The following is a 24867-nucleotide window of genomic DNA, read 5'->3' on the forward strand; positions in this document are numbered from 1 at the left end:
CGGCCAAAGGGGAGCAAGGTGAACTGAGAGTGCTCGTGACCTACCACGAACTGCACGTAACGTCAATGAGCAGGCAGGATGGTAATATGAAAATAGGTGTCCTGCAAGTCCAACGTTACTATCTAGTCTCCAGGGTCCATGGCAGAAAGGACTTGAGCCATAGTGAGCATGTTCAACTTCTCCTTTCTGAGGAAGAGATTGAGGGGCCGGGGGTCTAGGATAGGACAAAGGCCCTCGTACTTTTTGGGTAGAATACAACTCTTACCTATGAGGGAGACAAATTTGTCTCCCCTCCGTCCTCTTCCTCTTCCTCTTCCCCGCTGCACACAGGCTGCCAGACAATAACACTGCTGTCACGAACTTCACCGCTCAGACTGGGAGAGGGAGCCTGGGCATGTTATCCACTCATCTGTGCAATACAGCTGGCTAGAGAACATGCAAAGTGCGCATGTCTGTTTGGCCGGTCCAACATGGCCGGCAAACAGACATGTGCACTTTGTGGTGCACATCGCCCTCCTCCGCCCCCCTCCCTCCACCCTAGCCCCACTCCTTCTCCCAGGAAAAATAAAATGATAATAACATAGCGTTATCATTTTATTTCCTTTCCCCCACAATCCACTGTGGCAACGTTCCTCCGCTTTAGCGGAAGAGCGCCCACTGTCAGTTTATTGCCATTGTCTTGCTTGTATTTAACAGTGGTCAGCTCAGCCTTGGGTTCCACCTCAGCCACTCTGTCACTGCCACTCTCTTACAGTGTCTGTGGCAGGCCCCATTTTCCCATCATAGCTTTATTAGCCAAGCACCCCATGACTGGTAGGACCTCCGAGATTCTTACAGAATACATAACATAAAACAATGGTCTATATCGCAGTTCTACACACTGATCCACCATTAGTTGTAACCATTATATAAATAGGCGGCTGCATCTAAACCTTTTTGAGTAATCTGTGCATTTTACTGAGAACACTCAATATTCACTTTTATAACCCAGATTCTATCTGGCTAAACTTGTTTGGCATTTACTTTTCACTACTATTATGCCTTGGATCAGCTGCTCAAAGATGGCCGTTGCCTCCGAATGGATTGTTGTGCTTTTTTGCTAACCGGCTTCTTGTTTTTTTCCCCAGGGAAAGAGTATGTTTTTAAAATGTATGATAAGCAGCTAGGTGAAGATTTTTTAATTTGGCTGAAAGTATATGATCAATTAATGAGGGACCCCCTTAAAAGTCGGGGCCCGAGACAGCCCAATTTGCCTATGCCTTAAACTGTCCTCGAAGAAGGGCTTGAAGAAGTTTATTCACTTCTAACAGTAAAAGGTTAATGAAAAATGCATATATATATTTTTTTAAACATACCGAATTCGTTCTTTTCCTTTTCCAACAGTCTGGATTCAAACGCTTTTGTTCTTCAGCCAGGGCTTTGGCTTCTAATGTGTACATTCGCCTCTCTTCGTTTTTCATTTTCTTCCACCTGTCACCAAGTATCACACTTATGGCTCTGGAGAATAAATATTTAAATACATGAACCACATTAGTTTAGAAGTCCCTTCCATGTTTGGGAGAGATCTTTAGAAACTGCTGTCTTCAAAACCACGTGACAAAAGAAAATAAGTTACTTACCTGTAACTGTGGGTCTCCAGTATTGGTATCTTTTATAGATTCACATGCTTGAATCATTCCCAGTCGTCGAAGTGGGAGTCCCACGGTACATTTTTTTTTTTTTCCATTGAAGTCAATAGGAAAAAACACATTCAATTGTACAACTATCAGCCTCTTTGGAAAGAGCCCAAACTTCAGCCAATCAGGCATGACCACCCCTTTAGAATCCTCAGCACAGAGGCTCAGTCTCTCAGATTTCTCCGCACTAGTGATTACAGGAAAGCCAAAAAAGGTGAGCCTCTCTGGGGAGGAGGGTGGGTCGCATGTGAATCTATGAAAGATACCAATACTGGAGAACCACAGTTACAGGTAAGGTAAGTAACTTATTTTCTTCTCCAGTATTGGGGTATCTTTCATAGATTCACATGCTTGAATCAGAATAGCCAGCAGTAGGAAAAAATTTTTGAGTTCTGAAACACCAAAAGCATGCTTGTGCATAATTCATGCTATATGGACTCATATAGGTAATTAACATTTGTCAATCAACCGTTTAAAATATTACATATATAAATATATATACATCTACACATAGATATATAAACATGAAAATATCATTCTGACAATACGTAGAGGATGGAGGGTAAGAGGTTATTGGCTCACCTTATGCAAATAATTTACGTAACACTGCTTGTCCTATCGCGGCATCCATTTTTTCCGAAGCATCCAGGCAGTAGTGCTGGGTAAAGGTGTGAGCACGTGTCCATGTTGCTGCTCTGCAGATCTGGCTCAGAGGGACTCCTGCGAATAGAGCTGCCGAAGTGGATACCGCTCTGGTGGAGTGCGCTCTGACGCTGGATGATAACGGCTTCCCTGCCAACTGGTGGCATAACTGTATGGCAGAAGAGATCCAGCGCGCTATGGTCTGCTTAGTAACGGCTTTACCTTTATTGATCCTTCCATAACTGATAAACAGTTGCTCAGATTTACGGAAGTTGCTTGTCCTTTGTATATAAAATTTTAAACAGCGTTTAATGTCCAGAGAATGTAATGCTCGCTCCGCTGCAGTTTGTGGATTTGGAAAAAATGTTCTCAGAACCACTGGCTCATTTAGATGAAAAGAAGATGGAACCTTAGGTATAAATTTTGGATTAGTTCTTAAAATGACCACCTCTGGCTTGAATTGGAGGAAAGGTGGAGAGATTGTGAAGGCTTGGATATCGCTAACCCTCTTCGCTGACGTCAAGGCCAGAAGGAGGGCTGTTTTAAAAGAAATGAATTTGAGTTCCACCTTATGAATGGGCTCAAACGTATGTTTCATTAACTGGGAGAGCACAATATTCAAATGCCACTGAGGTGAAAGACGGTGAATCGGCGGAAACATCCTGAACAAACCCTTAAGAAATTGTTTTATTAATCTGGACGACCATAAAGAAGGTGACTGAGACGTTCGTCGGAAACGGGATATGGCAGCCAGGTGCACTCTAATAGACGAATGCGAAAGGCCGGATTTAGCTAAATGCAATAGATATGGCAGAATCTGTTCAGGAGAGGACCTTAGAGGATGAACGTTGGAAGTTGAGCACCATAAGCAAAACCTCTTCCACTTGAACTTATATGTCCGGTTTGTAGACTGAGCCCTGGCACAGGCAAATACCTCCCTGCAATCTGGAGGGATATCTAGCCCGTCGAATTCATAGAATTCAGGAGCCAGGCTGATAAACGAAGAGACGTCGGGTTGGGATGACGTACCTGACCCTGATTCGTTGTTAACAAGTCCGGTAGTGTCTTCAGTCGAACGTGAGGCTGCTCCGAGAGTAATAGAAGTTCTGTGAACCAGAACTGGCGTGGCCATCTGGGAACAATTAATAGAAGTCTGCATGGTTCCCTCTTCATCTTCTGCAGAAGTCTCGGGATGACTGGAAGCGGGGGAAAAGCGTATGCATAAATCCCGGACCATCTGATCAAAAACGCATTCCCCTTTGATCCCTTCTGCGGTCGCCAGCTTGCGAAGTGTTGGCCTTTCTTGTTGTCTCTGGTCGCGAACAGATCCAGATTGGGTTTGTCCTAACGACGAAAGAGACGGTCGAGAACTGACTGATTGAGTTCCCACTCGTGGCAGCTGGTTCGAGTCCTGCCTAAGGCATCTGCCCAGGTGTTGGTGATCCCCGGGAGATGTTCTGCTCTGATGGATATTCGATGTTGAATTACCCAATGCCACAGCTTCTGCGTCTCTAGCGATAATGCTTGAGATCTTGTGCCCCCCCTGTTTGTTGATGTAATGCATGACTGTGGTATTGTCTGTTCTTATCAAGACTGAAGAATCCCTGATGTTTGTGAGGAAGGATTTGAGTGCCAAGGCTACCGCCCTTAACTCCAATACGTTTATGTGAAGAGTCGACTCCTGAGTGGACCATTTCCCTCTCACTGAAAGATCCTGCAAATGAGCACCCCATCCCTCTAGGGATGCATCTGTTGTTATAATGTGCATCGTCTTGTCCTTCAGAAATGACAGACCTTCCGAGACGAGGGGAGTATCCTTCCACCATTTGAGAGCTTGTCTTGCTGATGGGGTTATTCGAATTACATTGTCGAAAGAACCTTCTATTTGTTTCCATTGATTGTCTAACTGCTGTTGAAGTGTCCTCATGTGCAGACGACAGTTTTCTATCAACGGAATGCAAGACGAAAGCATCCCCAGAAAAGACTTGTAAGTCTGCACAGAAGCGGACTTTCTTTTGCTGAGACGTGCTGCTAAGTCTCGAAGTTTCTTTCGTCTGTCGTGTGAAGCAAAGGCCTTTGCCTGGACTGTGTCCAAGATGGCCCCTAGAAAGGTGATGTTCTGGGTAGGATCTAGGTGAGACTTGGGGTAATTGACTGTCAAGCCCAGAGTTCTGAAAAGAGATAGACATGTTTCCGTGTCAATGGCAGACTTTGATGTTGTTCGTGCCTTTATTAGCCAGTCGTCTAAATACGGGAACACCTGTATCCCTAGTTGCCTGAGGTGGGCTGCCACCGGTGCCAAAACTTTGGTAAATACTCTTGGGGCCGACCTGAGGCCAAAGGGCAACACTCTGAACTGGTAGTGAGTGCCTGCAACCCTGAATCGTAAGAATTTCCGATGACTGGGGTGAATGGGAATGTGGAAATATGCATCCTGGAGATCTAAAGATGTCATAAAGTCCCCTCGGTTGAGTAGGCGCAGGACGTCTTGAAGGGAGATCATGCAAAAAGACTGCTTCTTGAGGTATTTGTTGAGAACGAAGATCTAAAATAGGTCTCCAGTCCCCTGTCTTTTTCCGAATAAGGAAGAAGCGGGAGTAAAAACCTATTCCCCTCTGGCTCCTTGGTACGATCTCTATTGCTCCCTTTTTCATTAAGATAGCAATCTGTTCCATAAGCTCGTTGAGATGGGCTGGCGGGGGACCTCTTGGTGGTACATGAGGGGGAGGTTGGTTGAATTCTAGTGTATGTCCTCGGTTGACAATATCGAGTACCCATTTGTCTGAAGTTATTTTGCACCACTGGTGTAGAAACTTGGAAATTCTGCCCCCTATTAGAGTGTTGATATAGGGGCTGGGTGCAGGCATCCGATGAAGGTAAGTGCTTTCTTGTTGTCTCCTTGGTCTTGTAAGCCGCCTTTCCTCTCGCTTGTTGCCTGAAATGAGTGGATGACTGTTGTCGAAAGGAATGTGGTTGTTGCTGGCCAAAGGCGGAGCGAAACTGTCCTTGGCAAGAGGAGTATTGGCGATATTGTTGAGCACCTCCTCTATACGAAAAGGTTCCTCTCCCTCTCGCTCCCCGAAAGGGCTGTCTCTTGTATTGTAGTGTTGCCAGAGATCTGGCTGTCTCAGTGTCTGCTTTAATGGATTGTAACGCATCATCCACATGCTTGCCAAACAAGAGCTCGCCATCATACGGCATGTCCAGGATCTTTAATTGTACTTCCGGCCTAAAAGAAGTAGCTTTCAGCCACCCCTGGTGCCTGAGTACGGCCGCTCCGGCCAACTGGCGAAAACCTGTAGACGAGACGTCTATGGCGCAGTCTATGATTTCAGCCGAAATCTTTTCACCTTCCTGTAGAATCTTGCGCGCTTCTACTCTACTATCCTCAGGTAACATGTCTATAAACTGCGACATATCAGACCACATCTGGCGGTCATATCTCCCTAGGAGTTCTAGGGAATTTGCTGCTCTAACTGTAGTGGCCGCCATCGTTGAGAACTTCTTCCCTATTGAATCCAATCGACGTCCTTCTTTGTCTGGGGGGGCAGTCAGAGATGCCGATGGATTCCTGGACCTCCTCTGAGCTGCCTGCGATATGACCGAGTCCAGTTTAGGGTGACTAACCAGACATGCTGGAGAATTGTCCGGTGCTTTATATTTCTTTTCAAGTCTCGGTAAGACTGCGGGAATGGAGGATGGAGTCTGCATGACCTTAGAGCCTTCCTCCTAAATGAAGTCAACAATGGGTATGGCCCTTACAGACTTCCTAGTATCTTCTTTGAAGTCATAAAGAAAACAGTCTGACTGCTTTGATGTTATTGGCAGCTGGAATCTTTTCGCAGCTCTTTCCATCACACTATGGAAAACACCAATATCCTGCGGTGGAGAGTCCACTGGTGGTGGCGTAGATGGAGATGGTGTTTGAATCGGACACTCATCCCATTCTGGAATGAGTGAATCCGTGTCCTGAATTTCACCTTCTTCCTGCTCGTCCTCAGATGAAGGTGGAGCAATATCTTGTCCAGATGAAGGTGCTGTGGTAGGATCAGGAAATTCAGATGGTCTAGCAGGGGTGGACACTGGTGTCTGCGGAGGTTGCACCGGGGTAGACAAGCCAGGTGGAGGAAATCTTGAATAATAATCCTGCATCACCTGTTGAAGATTGGCTATCAACGAGACAGGCATCTGAACTGTCTGTTCCTGTTGCCCCTGAAGTTGTAGGTGACTCTGATCTTGCTGGTCCGAATAAGGCTGGACATCATCTTCTTCATCTTCCTCCTGACACTTAATGCGTAGTTCAGATGGACTACGTGCCACCGGAAAGAAACCATCATCAGAATAAACATCATCGTCATCCTCCTCGTCAGCAAAAAGATGCTGCGGAGGTACTGGTGTGACCTTACTGGGTGATGTATGCGATGGAAGTAAGAGAGAAGACTTGCTCTTTATAGGTAGAATTCTCTGTGGCAGGTAAGGAGATGCTCCAAAATGTTTAGGTATCGGATCAGGATATTGAGCCATCGACGGAGCCGCTGTCGACGGAGCTCTCGTCGATGGTGTTCTCGTCGACGGTGTAGGCGTCGATGGAGCCGCCGTCAGTGGAGCCGTTATCGATGCCGTGAGCGTCGACGAAGTTGCCGTCGACGGTGCCAATGTCGACAACGGTGCGTTGTCGCTATTTTCGTCGGTGAGACCAACGGAGATGTTCTGAATTTATTCGTCGATGAGTGCGTCGACGGTATAGATTTCATCTTCTTACCCGTCGACGTCTTCTTTGTAATTTTCAGGGTGTGAGCCGACGATGGACCATACTTCAAGCTCACCAACGTTATCGTCGTAGATGACAGTGGAGACGAGGTTACGATCATTGGCGACGATGGAGCCGTAAGCGTGGCCATCGCTGTTGTGGTCGATAAAGGAAGGCCTGCAGTCGACGATGCGCTCGTCGACGGTGTAGTCGACTGTGTGGATTTTCTGGACGCCGACGGTGGTAGTGAACTTGAAGGTCTTTTGAGCTTCTTTGATGAAGAAGCAGGTGTGGATGGCTCTGAGCGAACTTTACCACACATTACCTTGGATGTTGAAGCTTGCTCCTCCGGCCTGTCCTTAAATGCATGCAGCTTTTTAGCTGACTTACTGCTCTTGGGGGAGAAGCTCTCCACAGACCTCTTCCTTTTCTTTGAGGTCACTGAAGTGTCGCTGTCTTCCTCCTCAGAAAGAGCTTCTCTGGCCTTTCTTTTCTGAAGCCAAAGTAGGAGCCTGGCTTCTCTGTCTCTCAGAGTCTTGTTGGGAAAGGTCCTGCAGATCTTACAGTCCTTGACCTTATGCTCTGGATGTAGACAGTAGATACATTCCTTGTGAGGGTCCTCACAGTGAAGTCTTAACTTTCCACAGGTCCCACAAGGTCTAAATAAACCTTTTCTTGCTGTAGACATGATGGAATAATACTACAGTAAGAACAAAAGTGAAAAATTGAAGATTTTCTCTTGAAGAGATAGAAAAACTGAGCAGAGCTCAGGGAGACTCCCTTACACACGACGTGCGGTAGAAAATCTGAGAGACTGAGCCTCTGTGCTGAGGATTCTAAAGGGGTGGTCACGCCTGATTGGCTGAAGTTTGGGCTCTTTCCAAAGAGGCTGATAGTTGTACAATTGAATGTGTTTTTTCCTATTGACTTCAATGAAAAAAAAAAAATAATAATAATAATAATTTCTCTATTTATTGCTTTCTATGTACTGTGGGACTCCCACTTCGACGACGGGGAATGATTCAAGCATGTGAATCTATGAAAGATACCCCAATACTGGAGAAACAGTAATGTTTCTAGCACATATAATTAGACAATCAAGACCAACAAATCAACTGAGTGGAGGGAAATTGTGAGGAACACAAACAGTAAACCTACAAGGCCACTGATTTGTAGCACAACATTCCAGATAAAATCCCATACCTCGAGTATTGTTGATGGGTGACTGCGACAATGTTTTTTGGCATCACGGTGCAGTCAGTGGTTTACTGGTCATTATCTAGGTACTATTGCGTAGCACTGGTGTTACCCAGTCCCAACTTACATACATACTCCAAATGAGCATTTCATTTTCTAGGCAGAGCACAGTTGTGAAGTCAAAACTTAATCTAGGAGCAGACAGGGGCTATACACTTAAATACATCATGACAATTATAACAAATTTAATAAAACAAATATCCAGCTAGCACCAGGACCTGAATCATTTACAAGTATTGGGATAAAACTCCCCTGCTGCCATGCCCTTCTTTGTATTGCTGGACAACCTAGGCAAACCCACTGAGGTGCTCTGTTTGTATGTCCGCAACAGAACCATGCTCTGATGTCTCAGTAGTGTCCGTTCAGTCTCTTTAACTTGTGTCTCTATGGTCTATGCCATATCGGAAACAGAGCTTTAGAAAATACATTTTGTGTATGTAGAAGTTACTTACTTGTAATCCTAGTTCTACGTAGAATATTCATTGAGGATACTGCAGCCGCAGTTTATCAAAGGCACTCAGAGGCTAAATGTAAGTAATCTAGTTTGTTTCGCCTTAGAAAAACAGCCTCCTAGAGACAAAAACAGTTCAGAAACACCCCTGTAGCATACAATTAACATAAAGGCTGTGATATAAAGGGAAACTTTATGAAACCGAGAAAAATGCAGCCAGATAGGCAGCAGCAAAAGAATACAGAAACGTGGTAATGCGCCCTGACGCCAGGGGCTTGCACATGACATCATGCCTTGCACAGAGAGCTCCTTCAGTTCTTTTTTCCAGCTCACAGCGGAGGGATCCCTGAACACTACGCTCTCAAGTGGTTGACACTTGTGACAGTTTGTGTGTAAAACCGGATTATTGAAAATACATTTGATATCTTTCACAGACACAAGTGTTATATACAACACGTTCCTGATGAGTTCACATTTTTTCAGTCATTTTTTGCTCGCACGTGAGTCAAGAAGTATGCCTCCGCTTTTTGTCAAAGTGCCCATAGTGTGGCACTAAAACAGGCTGCAAATAACCCTCATGTAATTTTACATCTCAGATACAGATTCTGGAGCCGTCGAGGCATTCGATGTCCTATGACTGTACGTCAAAACATTGAATGTTGACCCATATTTCCAAGAGCACCTATCATCTAAGTCTACTTCTTCACTGAAGTCTCTTCAACTGAAATCATAATTAGATTCAACATTCCCATGTTTTTGCTTCACAGATAATATTCTACAAATAGCTGACATAAGATAACTGGGGCCTAACCTTCAAAGTATATGTTTAGTAATTCTATCTAACTGCACAGATGTGACTTCTTGTGTACTGGATATTTTTATATACTGTTGTTAATAACTAATGTACATTAAAAAAGGCAGCAGCACAAACCATACAAGCAGTTCTGCTAAGGGTGTAAATATATTTATTAACACAGTTGAAGCCGAAGGGTAACAAGAACCACTTCAGCATGCACATCTTGTGCGCCACACTTTTTTGATTATTAGGTTAAGTTTGCAAACCTATTCAGATGAAACAAAATCCACCCTCCTCTTGAAAAACAGAGAGGGTCGAGGAAATAAATCATCCCCAAATCTTTGATGGCATTTAATTTTCAAAGAAAAATAAATTTGATAGAATACTTACATTTAAAAAAAAAAAAAAATTGTATTTTCACTAAAAATGTGCTGTTGTCCACTTGGCTGTATTTTAAATCGGATTCAAGCTATACCTCACAGAGAAAGCTTATGTATGTTGAAAGAAGTCCGTGGTTGCTTGTGTTCATGTCTGGGCAGGACCTGTACCAGCAGTTCAAACTGGGCTATTCCAATTGGAGCAGAACCAATAAATGCTGCACAAAATGGTTGGTTCCATATTAGATAGTTCAGTTTGGGAGCACACTCCTCTCCCCCTGAAACTCAAAAAAGCTGTATATCTAGGAGGTGGAGGGGGTACTACAGTCCGTTCTCTTTGCCCTGGTGTAGATTTACTTACCCCAGCCAGGGAAAATGCCCTATGCTGTGGCAATCGGCAGACACATCCCTCCAGTCTCAGGTAAATACACACCACATCTTCACCAGCTGAAACAGGTTGATCGATGGGCTCGGACAATAAGTAAACGTGCAACTGGAGGATTATAAGAACCAGACACTTAGTTTATACCATACATGATTGCATTGTTGAAATTGGGATACTGGAGACACCTGCTCCCATATGTAGAAACAAACTATGTAGAGATGAGAGGCAGACTGTCTTCTCAATTGCTACACCCCCACTCCCCTAGCGACTGCAACTAAATCTGGGAAAGCCAGTGAGCTTGCCTTGTTGATGTGACAAGGGGATAGGAAGGAAGAACTTACCTGTCTGTCAAGGATATGGATTGTGTCTACCACAAAAAAGGACTTGCTCACTGGTATATGGACAAGGCCCACCAAGGACCTGGATGAGGACAGCTCATTAGCCTGTGTCTGCCCTGAAGCCATTAGGCTGCCACAGCCTAAATCAAAAAAATAATTTACTGTGCTGAGTTGGTCCATTGCCTACAGACCAGGGGCAGCTCCTCTATGAGGGAGAAGCGGGGTCACATGAGGGTGGAGGAGCGACGCCCAATACATCCCCCCGCCAGCAGCTGCAAAACCTTTAGAAGGAAACAATAATAAATGTTTATTATCGTTTCCTTGTAAAGGGGCGGGGTACGAGTGTGAACACTCCCCCGTCAGAGCTCATGTGCACAGGGCTCTCCAGCCCAGCCAATCCTGATGCTGCTCTGAGCAGTGTCAGGATTGGCCGCAGGGCAGGCTGGGAGCCTGTGTCTGCCTGCAGCCAGCAGAGAAGCGGGACGCAGCCCAGTGGGACCTGTACACAGTTCGTCTTCACCCCCTCTGCCCTGGGCTGGAGGAGACAGCCATAACAGTCTTTCCAGCCCTACAGTTCTGAAGATTTCACTATCTGAAGCCACAATGAAAGCTAACACCAAGTTAACCATTTACCAGTGGGCACTAGTTTCACCACGGACCACAGGAGGTGACCCCAGTCATCCTTGTAACCCAAACACTGGAAAATCTTAACTGAACCTGGTAGGGACTGGATGAAGGCCATGATTGGTCTCTTTAGAATGTAGTGAATATGATAGCTTCCGAAACTGACCGAACACTGCGTCACCGGGACATCAATACCCTATGGAGACTTTTTGGGTACAATCCTGCCTCCCTGGATGGTGGATGTTTTGGCCTCTATAATTTTGGAGTGCCATCTTGTATTACAGACTAGATGTACTCTATAGAGTGCCACCTTTTATTCAACACCTTGGAACCAAAGTGGTACCAAGAGAACAGACTTGGGTACAGAGTTTCTCAAACTATATCACTTGCCCACCTTTGAGATGTTTTAGTTTCAATTGAGCCGCCAAAGACTCCAGAACTTTGCGAGATCCATAAACAGCCAAAGTAAACTCAATAACATAGGCCCTAGGCCAATAATAATTTTTTTTTTTATATAACTCTCAGTTTACAGCTTGCAGTGTTGTAGATTTACATGCTGTGCACTCTTGGCTAACTACTATTGGGTTTGCAATACACTAAGTTGTTTCTCTTTGAAGTCTCAGTTTCAAGCATGAATGGAGGGACTTGTGACCTCACACACAACAGTCTCAGTTTCAAGCATGAATGGAGGGACTTGTGACCTCACACACAATACCCCAGGACACTGACACCATCTGAGAAATACTGTTTAATTCTAACCATTTGAACCCTGATGTCTGTGTACATGCTAGTTTCAAGTCAGTGAGGAAGTGATTTGATTACTTACATCACAAACCAGTATTGTCAATTTTCAGTTTATGGCATGAACAATAATGACTAATTATTTATATAAATGGACACTCTAAAAAAACATCAGAAACATGAACACTAAAATTTAAGTATTTCATAAAAAATGATGAATATATTCAGAGTGATATCTCTGTGTGCAATTAAGGTCTTAGGCCCTCATTACGAACATGGCGGTTCAGACCGCCATGCCAGCGGTGGCGGAAAATACCGCCACCGGCATGGCGGTCTGAACCACCATATTCTGAACAAGGGAGGGCTGCCAGGCTACTGCTGACAGGCAGCCTGATGATGGGGGATTACTTTATCCGACAGGGCAGCACTGCATTCAGTGCTGCCCTCTGGATAAAGAACCCTTGTTCCTCCAGCCTTTCCCTGGTGGGTTCTCTGGCCAGGGAAAGTCTGCCGGAAGGGGTGCTCTGGGGCCCCCGTGCAGTGTCCCGTCGCGCAGGTCACTCCCCGATTTACGGGCAGTGATCTGCGTGATGGGTGCTGCTGCTGGGAACACTGTTTCCGCCTGCCGGCCCAGCAGAATGTATATTATTTGGCCAGCGGGATCTCAAGGGGGCTGGCGGTTTGTGATAAGACCGCCAGCATGAACATTGCAGGGTTTCCCACTGTGTTCATAATGACCCCCTTAATCTCCAATACTAAAGAAAAAAAGAATATATTATCTGCTTGTTCCAATGTTTTAGTGACGTTGAGACTAATCATTTGGATTACGTATACCACACCTCCACCCTGGCTGGACATTTCAAATAGCTGTGAACACCACATCTGTAGCACGGAGGGAGCAACCGGAATCATAGTCTGCGCACGATTCATACTATATTTGTAACAAGGGCATCTTATGATGCTCTCACCAACAGATAAGGGCTCTGCTATTGATGTATCTCATAGGACAGAGCCACATGAAAAATCTTTTATGTAAACGTAGAACACTGTTTCTCTGCACCACAAAGTCCTATTGTCTCTTTTAATAAACAGTTTTGTTGTGTAGCTTTGTTAGGGAGGGTTTTAATTTTTTTTTAAAAACTAGCGCCTTGATGTGTGATGCAAGACCATTTGCCCTGATTGATAAGGAATCATAGGAGGGCTCAATCATGTCAAGGAGGCATCTGTTGCTATTCATACTTATGCATGGAGGTCTACAAATGATTGGCCAAGAAACATTTTTTTTTTCTGATTTCACCTCCTTATACAGTGCTTTCCTCAGATCTTCACACAAAATAACCAGTCGCTTGAGACAACCATTGTTTTAATGATTCCCTGAGTATATTTAGAATATGCTTTGGATACCACCACAATTCAAGAAGCGATCATTACCCCTGGTAGAATGAGCTCCTCAAGCCTTCTTGAGGTTGCTTCCTGTCCAATGCATTGCATATCTTGATGCAGAGAATGACCCAGCGCGAAATGGTTAGTTTCTGCCCTGCCCAGCCCTTCTTTGCACTCACGTACCCCATAAATAGTTGGTCATCCACCCAGAACTCTTTTGTCCGGTCAAGGTAGAATGACAACGCTCTTTTTGGGTCCAGCCAGGGAAGTCACTCCTCTTCCTTAGAGGGATGCAGTGGAGCAAAGAAGGTGTGCAGGGTGATATTTTGACCCATATGAAATGGGGTCACCACTGTGGGGAGGAAAGAGGCCTGAGTTCTGAGAACCACCTTGTTCGAAAACATGGTGAGTTAACGGTGGTTTGGATGAAAGAGCATGCATCTCACTCACCCTCCTGGCAGATGTTATTGCCACTGTCTTGATGGTGAGCAGCCGGAGGGGACAGTTGTGCAAGGGCTCAAAGGCAGCACACATAGGAAATGTGAGGACCAGATTTAAGTCCCATTGGGGCATAACAAAGGGCATAGGGGGAAACATATGTACAAGCCCTTTGAGGAGTTTATGTACAATGGGAGATTTGAAAAGTGAAGGCTTATCAGGCAGCCGAAGGAACGCTGATAAGGCGGAAAGATAGTCCTTGAGAGTACCCAAGGCAGAACCCTGCTGGGCAAGGGACAGTATAAAGAGAAGGATGTCAGTAAGAGAAGCAGAAAGAGCATCAAAAGAGCATCAAAAGACCTTTCTGTACAATAACATACAAAGTGTTTCCAATGGCAGGCATGTACCATTTTAGTGGAGGGACGCCTGGCTGCCAAAATAACTTTACAGACTTCAGGAGGAAGGTCAAAAGCCATCAACTGCCGCCGCTCAATCACCAAGCATGAAGGCGCAGAGTTGAAAGGTTCGGGTGGAGAACCCTCCCCTGCTGCTGTGACAGAAGATCCTCCCAAAGTGGCAAACCTGATCGGAGGATCAATGCTCATTTTCAGAAGCTCGGGATACCAGACTCTCCGTACCCAATCTAGTGCCACTAGGATTACTTGTGCCAGGTCGTTCTTGATCTTCTTGAGAACTTTATGGGCAGAAAGGCCTACAGGACGACTGAACTCCATTCGCAACAAAAAGCATCGCCGAGCGATTGCCGCCTTGGAAACTCTAACGCGCTAAAATAACTGACATTATGCTTTCTCTGCGGAGGCAAACCGATCTAACCAAGGCTCATCCCACTGCTGAAAGAGTCCTTGCGCCACCTTCGGTTGGAGATATCATTCATAATCAGCTGGGCACCGACGGCTGAGTTTGCCCGCCCTGGCATCCAGAGAACCTGCCAGGTGTTGAATCACCAGGGTTATGCCCTGCTGTTCCAGCCATCTCCAGAGACGCGGAGCCTCTTGACAAAGGGTCCACAACCCCACACTGCCCTGCTTGCTGCAGTACCACGTTGTGGTGGTGGTGTTGTCCATGAACACCTGCACTATCTTCCCTTTTACAACAGGAAGAAATGCTTTCAATGTCAATAGGATCGCCCGGAGCTCCAGTAAGTTGATATTGAGTCCGGATTCCGCTGGAGACCAGAGACCTCTGATCTCCACCTCTCCCAGATGGCCGCCCCATCCCAGAAGTGACACATCTGTCATTACTGTGAGCTCTGGCTGGGGAAGGGAGAGGAGTCTGCCTCTGACCCAGTCGCAGTTCAGTAACCATCACTGCAGGTCTTTTGCAGTTCCCTTCGAGATCTGAACTGTGTCGATAAGATTCCCCTTATTCTGTCCCCACTGGAACTTCAAGTCCCACTGCAGAGCCCTCATATGCCATCTGGCATGCTTGACTAACAGGATGCAGGAAGCCATGAGTCCCAACAGCCTCAGAGTCTGTCTCACCGAAATCCAAGAGAGGGCAAAATATTGGTATCATAACCTGAATATCCTAGACTCACTGCTCGGGGGGATAAGCTCTAAACAGCACTGTGTCCAGAACAGCTCCGATGGAAGGGAGCTTCTGAGAGGGAGTCAGGTGTGACTTTGGCATGTTTATAGTGAACCCCATCGAATGCCGGAGGTCAGTCGTAGTCTGAAGGTGGGTGATGAGAGCCTGGGGCGTAGGAGCCTTCAACAGCCAGTCCTCGAGGTAGGGGAAGACTGAAACCCCCAACCGGCCCAAAGGCTCACCAGCAGGGGCAGCCTGATCAAATATGAGGTGCATGGCTTTGTAAAATTCTTTAAATTGAGCAGGGGTCACTTCGGATCCCAGAATTTGGGAGGGGGAAGGGGGGTGGGGTTGGGGGTGGGGGTGATGGGGGTGGTGGGGGGGTGGTTTGAGGCCAAGTCAGCCCTGGCATGGGCTCTGCAGAACCGTGCATGGAACGTTGACATTCCTGAGCTGCCTCGTTTGGCCGACAGGCGTGGCAAAGTCGAAGTCCTCTTGGACTTCTTCTTGTGCCTCTTCCCCGAGTGCCCAGAGAACCTAGAGGATGAAGAGGAGGACACAAGGCTCCTGGAGCAATCCTGCCTCCTCCTCCTCGAGCAGGATCGTGACCTCCTAGGAGTTGTGCCAAATGACGTCGACTGCCAGGCCGCCATGAGCTTCAGAGACCGCTCTCTCAAACTTTTCGGGGCCATGGCCCAGCAGCCAGAACACAACTTTGAGTCATGGTCTCTGTCGAGGCACTAGAAACATACATGGTGGGGGTCCATCACCGACATGGCACGATGACATGCACCACATGGTTTGAACCCCGTCTTCCTCGATGACATCTCACACAGACTTCGAAAAAACATCCGACAAAAAGGTCGAAAAGGGCCTGACAAAAAGAAGCAGAGGGTAGCTCAAAGGTAGCTTGATCCCAGACCTGCGCTTAACCAGCGCGGAAGGAAAAGAACTGACGTACGCCTGCCGGGGTGGTGCCTTTATAGGCAACCGTGACGTCACAGCCGGCTCCAACGATGTTGACGATGCCACGCGGAGCCAAACGACACAAGCGGATCCAAATGCCAAAATTCCAGATTTGAAGCTGACGCCAGGAAATTCAAAAGTAAGGAATCCGCAGCTAGAAGGCTGTGTCAGATATGGATACCAAAGAACACGCTGACAACATAAATGTGCTGCTAACACAGACAGGCATTCTGTGAACACTCTTGGTGCTTGTTTTTATTGAAAAGGAATACTTTGAAAGGTAATGAGTTCCACTTACCACAAATTCACATCACTGACAGTGAGCAGGATGCATTGGAAATTCAAAGTAGACACCCTTTTGAATTTAGCATCATCAGAAAGTCTACCTTCTGAAGAAGTGGGATCACTTTCTGAAGGGTATTCATCTTGAAATGAATAGTCTTCAGGTAATTTTTGAGTCTCAACTTCAGGATTTGTTTAAGGAAGCTATCTTTTGGGAGGGGGGGGATCAGGAAGCAAGCAGGTTAACCTCCTTGCATTCTTTGTTTCACTGGCTACTTAGGATGCATTCTCGTTCAACAGGTGCAGTAAACAGTCTTTGTATGTCTTATGCGGCTGTGGCAGGTAGGAGATTATCAAACTATAAGATAACCTTTGTGATCCATTTGTCTGTGTAGAAGGCACTCTACTGCTGTGAAAAATATCCAACCTTCCCCTGACAGATGTTGATGGAATGGATGAATGTGTAACAAGGGACTGCCTGATGTCCCCTTGGTCTCAGCTAATTTTTAGTAAGTTAATACGGCTGGTTTTCTGCTGACCTTACTGACATTCCTAGTTTTTCTCACCTCTAACCCAGGTCATCTATTTTAGTTAAGCAGACCTTTGGTAAAACTATTTCTGGTGGATATTCTAATCACAGATTCGAAAGTCAGACTGCTGCTGTTACCGCCAGTATCTGCTGGCTCAAAAAAAACCTGACATCCATAGTAAGACTTTAACTGCTGGGGAAAAAAAGAGGTAAGCAGACACATATATCTAAAAGCGAAAACTTGGCGAAAGACAAGGGTACTCGAAATGCATATGAACACTATGAGTATATAACATGGAGACAGGGACGGGCACCAATATACCAGCAAGCACACAACTCCCACCTGCTGTACTTGGGATCTAGTGGCTGAAACAGATTGACGCTGGTGGCATACCAAGGGCTCAACAAGACTCACAGCATGCCCCAGAGAATTACACTGAAGATGCTGGACAAAAAGTTAAATTGTGCCACTGTAATCTGAGGATAAAGGTAGACAGTCTGGACAGGACCTCAAAATAAAAGTGGCAAGTCTGTATTCACTATTGGAAACTACTGGCATTCGTAATGGAGGGCAGGCTAAAGACTCGAACTGAACACATCTGTGTGTTGGACCTGTAAAGTAAGTCTATTTTAGAACTATTCCAAGAGGGATGTCGGCATCACGAGAAGCAGCAAAGGGGGCAGGTGCATAGTGTCCCAATTAATAGTTCTCTTCCTGGACTCCTTCATGTGCAAAATAGGGATGCGATAAGAGTCTGCTTGACAAAAGTTACAGTTGTGAGGGAGCCCATTTCCCCAGACAGAAATCAGTCAAAAAGTAGTTGAAATGCAGACTTGATAGAAACATGCTTCCCACCAAGTTACGTTAAAGATGATGGGAAGTCACGCTTCTCCACAGTGACACTGGATCCCTAGGACTGCCCAGGAACGTGGGGTAGGAGGCACTCACACCAATGTGCTGGCTATTAGAAAGAGAAATTGATCATTAATAATACAAGTTTGATTAACGTGGCGGCAGACTCTAACACAGACAATCCCATAGGGCAGTGATTCCCAACCTGTGGTCCGTGCACCCCCCCCCCCCCATACCCTTCTCCCCATCCCCAAGGGTCCATAGGCCTGGGCTGGCAAGAAGGCACTTCTCCAGCTGGGGATTCACATCAACATGTGCGTGTTTTTAGAATTATTACTTTGTGCAGCACTTTTAAAGGCACTGCAAAGTTCATTTACCTCTGCATCCACTTCTCCTTCAAGAAACCCACAACACACCATTACTCACAGCGGATTCCCCACTGCTGATGGAACAAGGTCACCGAAGACCAGCTGATCACCACCCTTTCCCAGAACCCTCAGGCAATGGATCGACGACTGTGCCAACACTCTCACCCCGATCAAGAAACCTTCAAACAGACGCACAGACAGAAAGGCCTTCTGGTTCACTGCAGAACTCCAAGTGCCAAACCAAAAATGCCGAAGACTCGAGAAAAAGTGATGCAAGAACAGACACCGGGACCACCACACAGCCATCAAGAACTCCATCCGCAGACACCACCAACTCATCCGAACCACCAAAAGAACTGCCTTCAAAGAACGCACCGACAACAATGCACACAGCTATAAGGAGCTCTTCAACATCGTGAAGGAACTCTCCAACCCCGGCTCCAACATCACAGACATCCCGCCATCGCAAGACCTCTGCAACTCCCTAACCACCTTCTTACACCGCAAGATCGCAGACATCAATGACAGTTTCAATACTCAAACTCCTCCCCCCCTGTCTACCACCGACACCACAGATTCACCACCCTCCCCCCACCCCCCCCCAGCCACAACAGCCTCCTGCTCTCCTGGACCCATGTCAACAACGACACCACCATCAAAATCATGAGCACCATCCACTCCGGCTCACCATCCGACCCCTGCCCTCACCACATCTTCATCAAAGCGAGCTCCGTCATCACATCCCAACTCCGGAAGATCATCAACACTTCCTTCGAGACCACCACCTTCCCAGAGAGCTGGAAACACGCAGAGATCAATGCCCTCCTCAAGAAACCCAAGGCAGACCCAGAGGACCTCAAGAACTTTCAGCCCATCTCCCTGCTCCCCTTCCCGACAAAAGTAATCGAGAAATTGTCAACAAACAACTAACCCACTTCCGCGAGGAGACTAACACTCTTGACCCGTCCCAATCTGGATTCCGCAGCAACCACAGCACCGAAACTGCCCTCATCGCCACCACTGACAACATCAGGACCCTACTTGACAACAGCAAAACTGCGGCCCTCATCCTCCTGGACCTTTCGCCTACCTGGACATCCCCCGCCACAGCCACATCACAGCCCACCTGAGAGACCAGCACTGTCTCCCAGTCAACAAGAGAATCACGTTCAGGAGTCAAAAGTCTGGGAACCGATACCATAGGGATTCCTAACAGGTGTGTATTGGAACGTCATAACCTGCAGGGTCTTCCCGGGCTGTTTGGTATATGTAACAATTACACTATAAGAGGGGCACACCCTGAGGTGCAAGTCATCCATTATTGCTGATTACCTTTATTTCATTTGATAACACATGAGCTGTTGCAGGTAACAAAGTGGTGCAACAAGTTAGACATGGCTCCTTCATAGTAAGGGTAGTTGGGCTAGGATTGCCTGCCATGGAATGGGTGAAGAATGATTGGTGAATGCAACATTGGCAGCCTGTAATGCTGGCTTGTAGTGATTCTTTCCATGTTGGGCTTGGGGATGCATCAGGTGGAGATGAGAAGTTGAGAAATATGTTTAGCAAATCGGAGCTGGGAGAGGGAGGTTGGTTTTAAGTTCATAAGTATTCCCAACTGGAAAATTATTTGTAAACCCAAATCCATATTATAGATCTCTGATCTCAGCACATACAGTTGTAATATGAAGGTGCAAATGGCACTGGAAATGAATGAAAGACCGCCATATCGGATTAAAAGGTATGTGGACATTGTTATGCTGCAGGAAATTGCAGAAAACATTTGGATTAGATTGATAGTAAAGATTACACAAATGGTGCTGTCAAATGTATTTCTCACCTTCCACATCTGAAGGTTTACTGCTATGGACCAAGTTTAGTTTAAACTTTGTGCAATACTGAATTACGACTTGAGGCATTGTGTGTGGGTTACAAGCGATAAGAATGGTAGACCTTATCCACTCCTTTATGCATAATGCCCCTAATATTGAGGGCCCTGCTTTTGCAGTAAAATAGCAATACCGATAGCACCAGATAGAAACAACTTGTTGGGAGGGGATACTTTAATTGCATACTAGATCTGGTCAAAGACCCTTCAAGACCCCATTAGACTGTTGAATACCCCTTCTAAGACTATTAACTTCAATGAGGTATTAGGATCTGGGACCGGTTTAAAGGACTCATTGGAAGGAGTGTGTTTACCATTTTCACTCACTCGGGTACAAATCATATAAGGTAACGCCTACATTGTTAACAGGTGGTTTTAACATACACTGGACTTCAAGGAATCTTAATACTTGGGCAGGCACCTATCAGATCATGCTCTCCTGTTGGCTAAAGTGTTGCCAGGCAATCCCCACATTACCATACCTGCATGGAGCTTCAGAATGGATAGCTTAAAGATGTGGCTTTCAGGAAGGATATAAAAATGTACTTACTTGTTACTACAGTTCTCCAGCATTAGTATCTTTAACGGATACACATGCTATAATCATTCCCATTTGTTAAGGTGGGAGTCCCCCAGTTATTTTGCAACAGCAGTGTGAGAACATAACGTTCAGTAACAAGACCTTGAACCAGTAACATTTTAGTAACACTGTCTCATTGAACAAGTTCCTGTGACTGTCCTCAGCCCCATCATGGATACACAGCAGAAGTTTGAGAAGTGTAACTGAACCTGTGTCTCTATTACAGGAGGCTCATATGTGAATCTATGAAGGACACCAGTGCTGGAGAAGGAAATTTTACTTTTTGTAATCCTAGGTATCCCTTCAGGGAAATCTTACTGAACAGCCCTGCCCATGAGTGGGAGAGTAGAGCACACATTACAAAAAGTACACATTTACATTTTTCTTCCAGGAAAGCCAACTTGCATTATATCAAACAGGGTTTTACAACAACATAATAGAGGTGATATTTGGCAATTTGCCCATACTTTCTGAGAAGCCAGTTAGAACTCAAAATATTCACTAGATTTATAAATGTGACAGAAGAAAGGTAAACTGCTTATGATTTCAATAATTCATCTGCACAGGAAGTGACATCACTGGATTTCCCATCATCCATCTGTGCAGACAGTGATTTCTCTGGTTTTCACCCAAAACAGTAATTAAAAGAAGAAGCCAAGCAAGAGGACTCTATCCCCAGCTCCAATCTGCACAGGAAGTGACATCACTGGATTTCTCATCACCCTTCTACGCAGGAAGTGACGTCACTTGATTTCCTATCACTCATCTGCACAGAAAGTGACATTTCTGATTTCATGCCAAAACAGTCTTTAAAAGAAGCAAAGTAAGAGAGCTCTATTCCTTTCACCCTTCTCCACAGGACGTGACATCACTGGTTTCCTGCCAACTTCACCCTGCACTGCTCTCCCTGTCCCAGAACCTATTTAACTTCACCTTCGATACGTATCATAGCAGACTTCCCCCTGGGCAAAACCCTCATACACAGACAACCAAGACCTGCACCAATTTTGCCATCAAAATCACATACTATGGATGATGGGAAATCCAGTGATGTCACTTCTTGTGCAGATGAGTTAATGTAATCATGGATCACAGCATGAGCCAACACCCTGGCTCCCCTCAAGAGTAACCAAATGGCAATAGACTGACCACAGGCTAGTTGATACACAGAGGAACTCAGGCTGATAAAATACCACTGCAAACAACGGGTACACAAAAGGAGAAAAAGTCAAGACACCACAGATAAAACCAATTTCAAATCACTGCAAAGATGCTACCAAAACCAGATACAGCATACCAAGCGCAAAGTTTCAGAAAACATTATCCACCGGCACTGACAGCTGCAGGGAAATCTTTGCCATTAAAGTTTTCACAGCTTGTGCTTCCGCCTACATCAACATCACCCCCCTCAAGAGCTTTGCAATGAGCTTGCAGAAGTCTTCTGTGACAAGATCACATCCATATAGAGCAACTTTGAACCTCAACCAGACCCAGTCACCGTCACAACTCTACTTCTCATCATGGCTGAAAACACAGTTGAAATAGTTGCTAACATGAAGATCATCCACTCGGGGGCCCCTTCGGACCTGTGTTCCCAACACATCTAACCAAAGACCTCCTAGCTGTCTGCTGACCCAGTCACACTTCAAATACAGACCCATCTCCTTCCTACCATACACAGCAAAGGTGTTAGAAAAGCCAATCAACTTGTGCCTCACCAGCCACCTCAGCAACTACCAGCTCCTTCACACTAGGAAGTCCAGATTCAGTCTCAACCACAGTAGAGAAACAGCACTCATTGCCACCACTGACAACATCTGCATGATCCTTGATGGCAGAGACACAGCAGTTCTCGTTCTCCTGGATAGCTCTGCAGCATTCACGGTCGCACACCCTATTCTCATCAGGCACCTGCATAAGATTGGCATTCAAAAGCCCATTTTCCACTGTATTTGCACTTTCTTAACAGATAGAACACAAGCTATCAGCCTGGCATCTTTCTTCTCAGAAGATAGAAAACATATGCAGAATGCCTCATGGTTCAATGCTCAGCCCCAACCTTTGCAACACATATATGAGCCCCCTGACTATGATCATTGGCACAAACAACATTCTCTCCTATGCCGACCAGATGAAAAGCATACTCTCCCTCTGGGACAAGACACCCCACACAAGAAGAAAGTTGACCGAAGTTGTAAACTGTATGAAAGACAACTCTTTCAAATGCAACACAGACAAAAGTACTGATTTTCAGTAAGAACACCTCACCAGGGGTGTGTAATTTAAAAACAAAATCTACTTATCCATGGCAACAGTTGCTTCATAAATCTACTTGTCCTGCAAAAAAATCCACTTGTCCCTTTGGTGCCAGATTGTGTGCCGACAAATTATGGCAGCAATCTCATTATATATGAGCTCTGATAACAGCCTCTGATTATGCCAGGGCTCATACTACAGTAGGGCTTGAATTCTAACAACTCCCACATTTTTCTACCTTTCCACAGATCTACATACTGGAAGTAGGATTAAGCAATATTTACAGGGTTGGATTGCGCTTTGGAGTCTGTGCAAATGTACTAATTTGCATGTTTTAGGGGTTTTCACCAGATTTTCTCTAATCTTTTCCCATATTGAGAAAGGTTGGAACTTTACTCTTGACAAGGGCAGAAAAAAACTTCTTCCACAGTTGGAGAAAGAAGTGGTTGGAGGGAAAGTGAACGTGTAAACGCTCAGATTTTCACATGAGCCAATCTACACATGCATATTTGCTTGTGCTAAAATGCAGATCACAAATATTTTCTAGGAGTACGATTTCCTGGCATACTTATGTAAATTATTGTGAATTCATGAAAGCTGTAAATCTGCACAAATGCAAGGGCACATATCATAGGTGCACTTTTGTGACTTTACTGAAGGATTGAGCCCCTACTTTGGTCTTGATTTAACCAAGATATTTTGTTTTTATTAAAAATCTATTTCTCGCTCTCTAAAGACTGGCTTCACTGTGAGTGACAACATTCTGTTCTTTCACAAGGAGCACATCAGCAGACAAAGTAGTTTTTTTCAGTGCCACAGACTACTGTGACAGTGTGTGCTTTCTGAGACCAAAAATCATTAATGCTTTTTGCCAATGTTTGTTATAAAGGCGAGGGTCTGGTAGCTCCCACAGCAATAAGGTTTTACAAAAACCATGTCAAAACAAGCCACACATTGACAAAACCAAAAAGCTAACCACCAGTATCATACCTATTGGCTTTGCCAATTATTGATTATTTTCATGTTCATGTGCCATGTTAAAACTGGTTGCACTGATATTTTAACTATGAATATTTTTGGGAATACTAGCATGCATCTACACATTTTAGTAGATGAGGCTTCAAAGAAATGGTACCTACATTTTCACAGTAGTTTGTATTTTTGGGAGCAATTAATATGAAGCAAAGACTCATCAATCTTGCTTTCAAGCTTAAGCAAGTACTTGCATCTAATCAGAGAACATTCTGGGAGCATTATACGTAGCATAATATTGTTAAACCTTGCAAATGTGTGCGCACATTTTTATACTGGGACCACTGTCAGCAGAGCAGTCCGAGCTAACAACATTGCCTTGGATGGCTCACCCTAATAATAAAGGCTTTTCATTAATGTATCATAAATACAATTTGGAACAGCATTAACGTATAGACACTTTACCTTAACTGCAGCCAATGTCCTTCCCTGATGCATAATTCAGTACTGTAAACAGGCAGCCAAAGGGCTTGCGCTGCCAAGGGTTGGGATTACTTGTCCCAAGGACAAAATAATTATTAAAACTTGTTGCCCTTCACCTCAAACAAAACGTTTTGGGAGTCTCCAACTGGTGGCCGGCCAAACTCTGATCAATACCCAGAACCCATGCTAGGAACCTCAGAATAATCATAGTCCGAAAAGTGACATGATCACACGAGCTAATGTTATCATTGCATCCTACTTCCAAACCCGGACGATCCTGAGGA

General features: G+C 45.3%; 1 protein-coding gene across 2 annotated transcripts in view; it reads right to left on the reverse strand.

Moving 5' to 3' along the window:
• Window positions 1-24867, reverse strand: part of HBP1 (HMG-box transcription factor 1) — a 329971-nt gene that overhangs the window by 36333 nt on the left and 268771 nt on the right. For both annotated transcript variants that reach the window (XM_069229842.1, XM_069229841.1), the window contains one exon: window positions 1356-1497. In XM_069229842.1, the coding sequence (XP_069085943.1) occupies window positions 1356-1497 (142 nt within the window). The remainder of the gene's footprint in view (window positions 1-1355; window positions 1498-24867) is intronic.

The sequence above is a fragment of the Pleurodeles waltl genome, chromosome 4_1 (assembly GCF_031143425.1).
Source record: "Pleurodeles waltl isolate 20211129_DDA chromosome 4_1, aPleWal1.hap1.20221129, whole genome shotgun sequence".
Lineage (NCBI taxonomy): Eukaryota > Metazoa > Chordata > Amphibia > Caudata > Salamandridae > Pleurodeles > Pleurodeles waltl.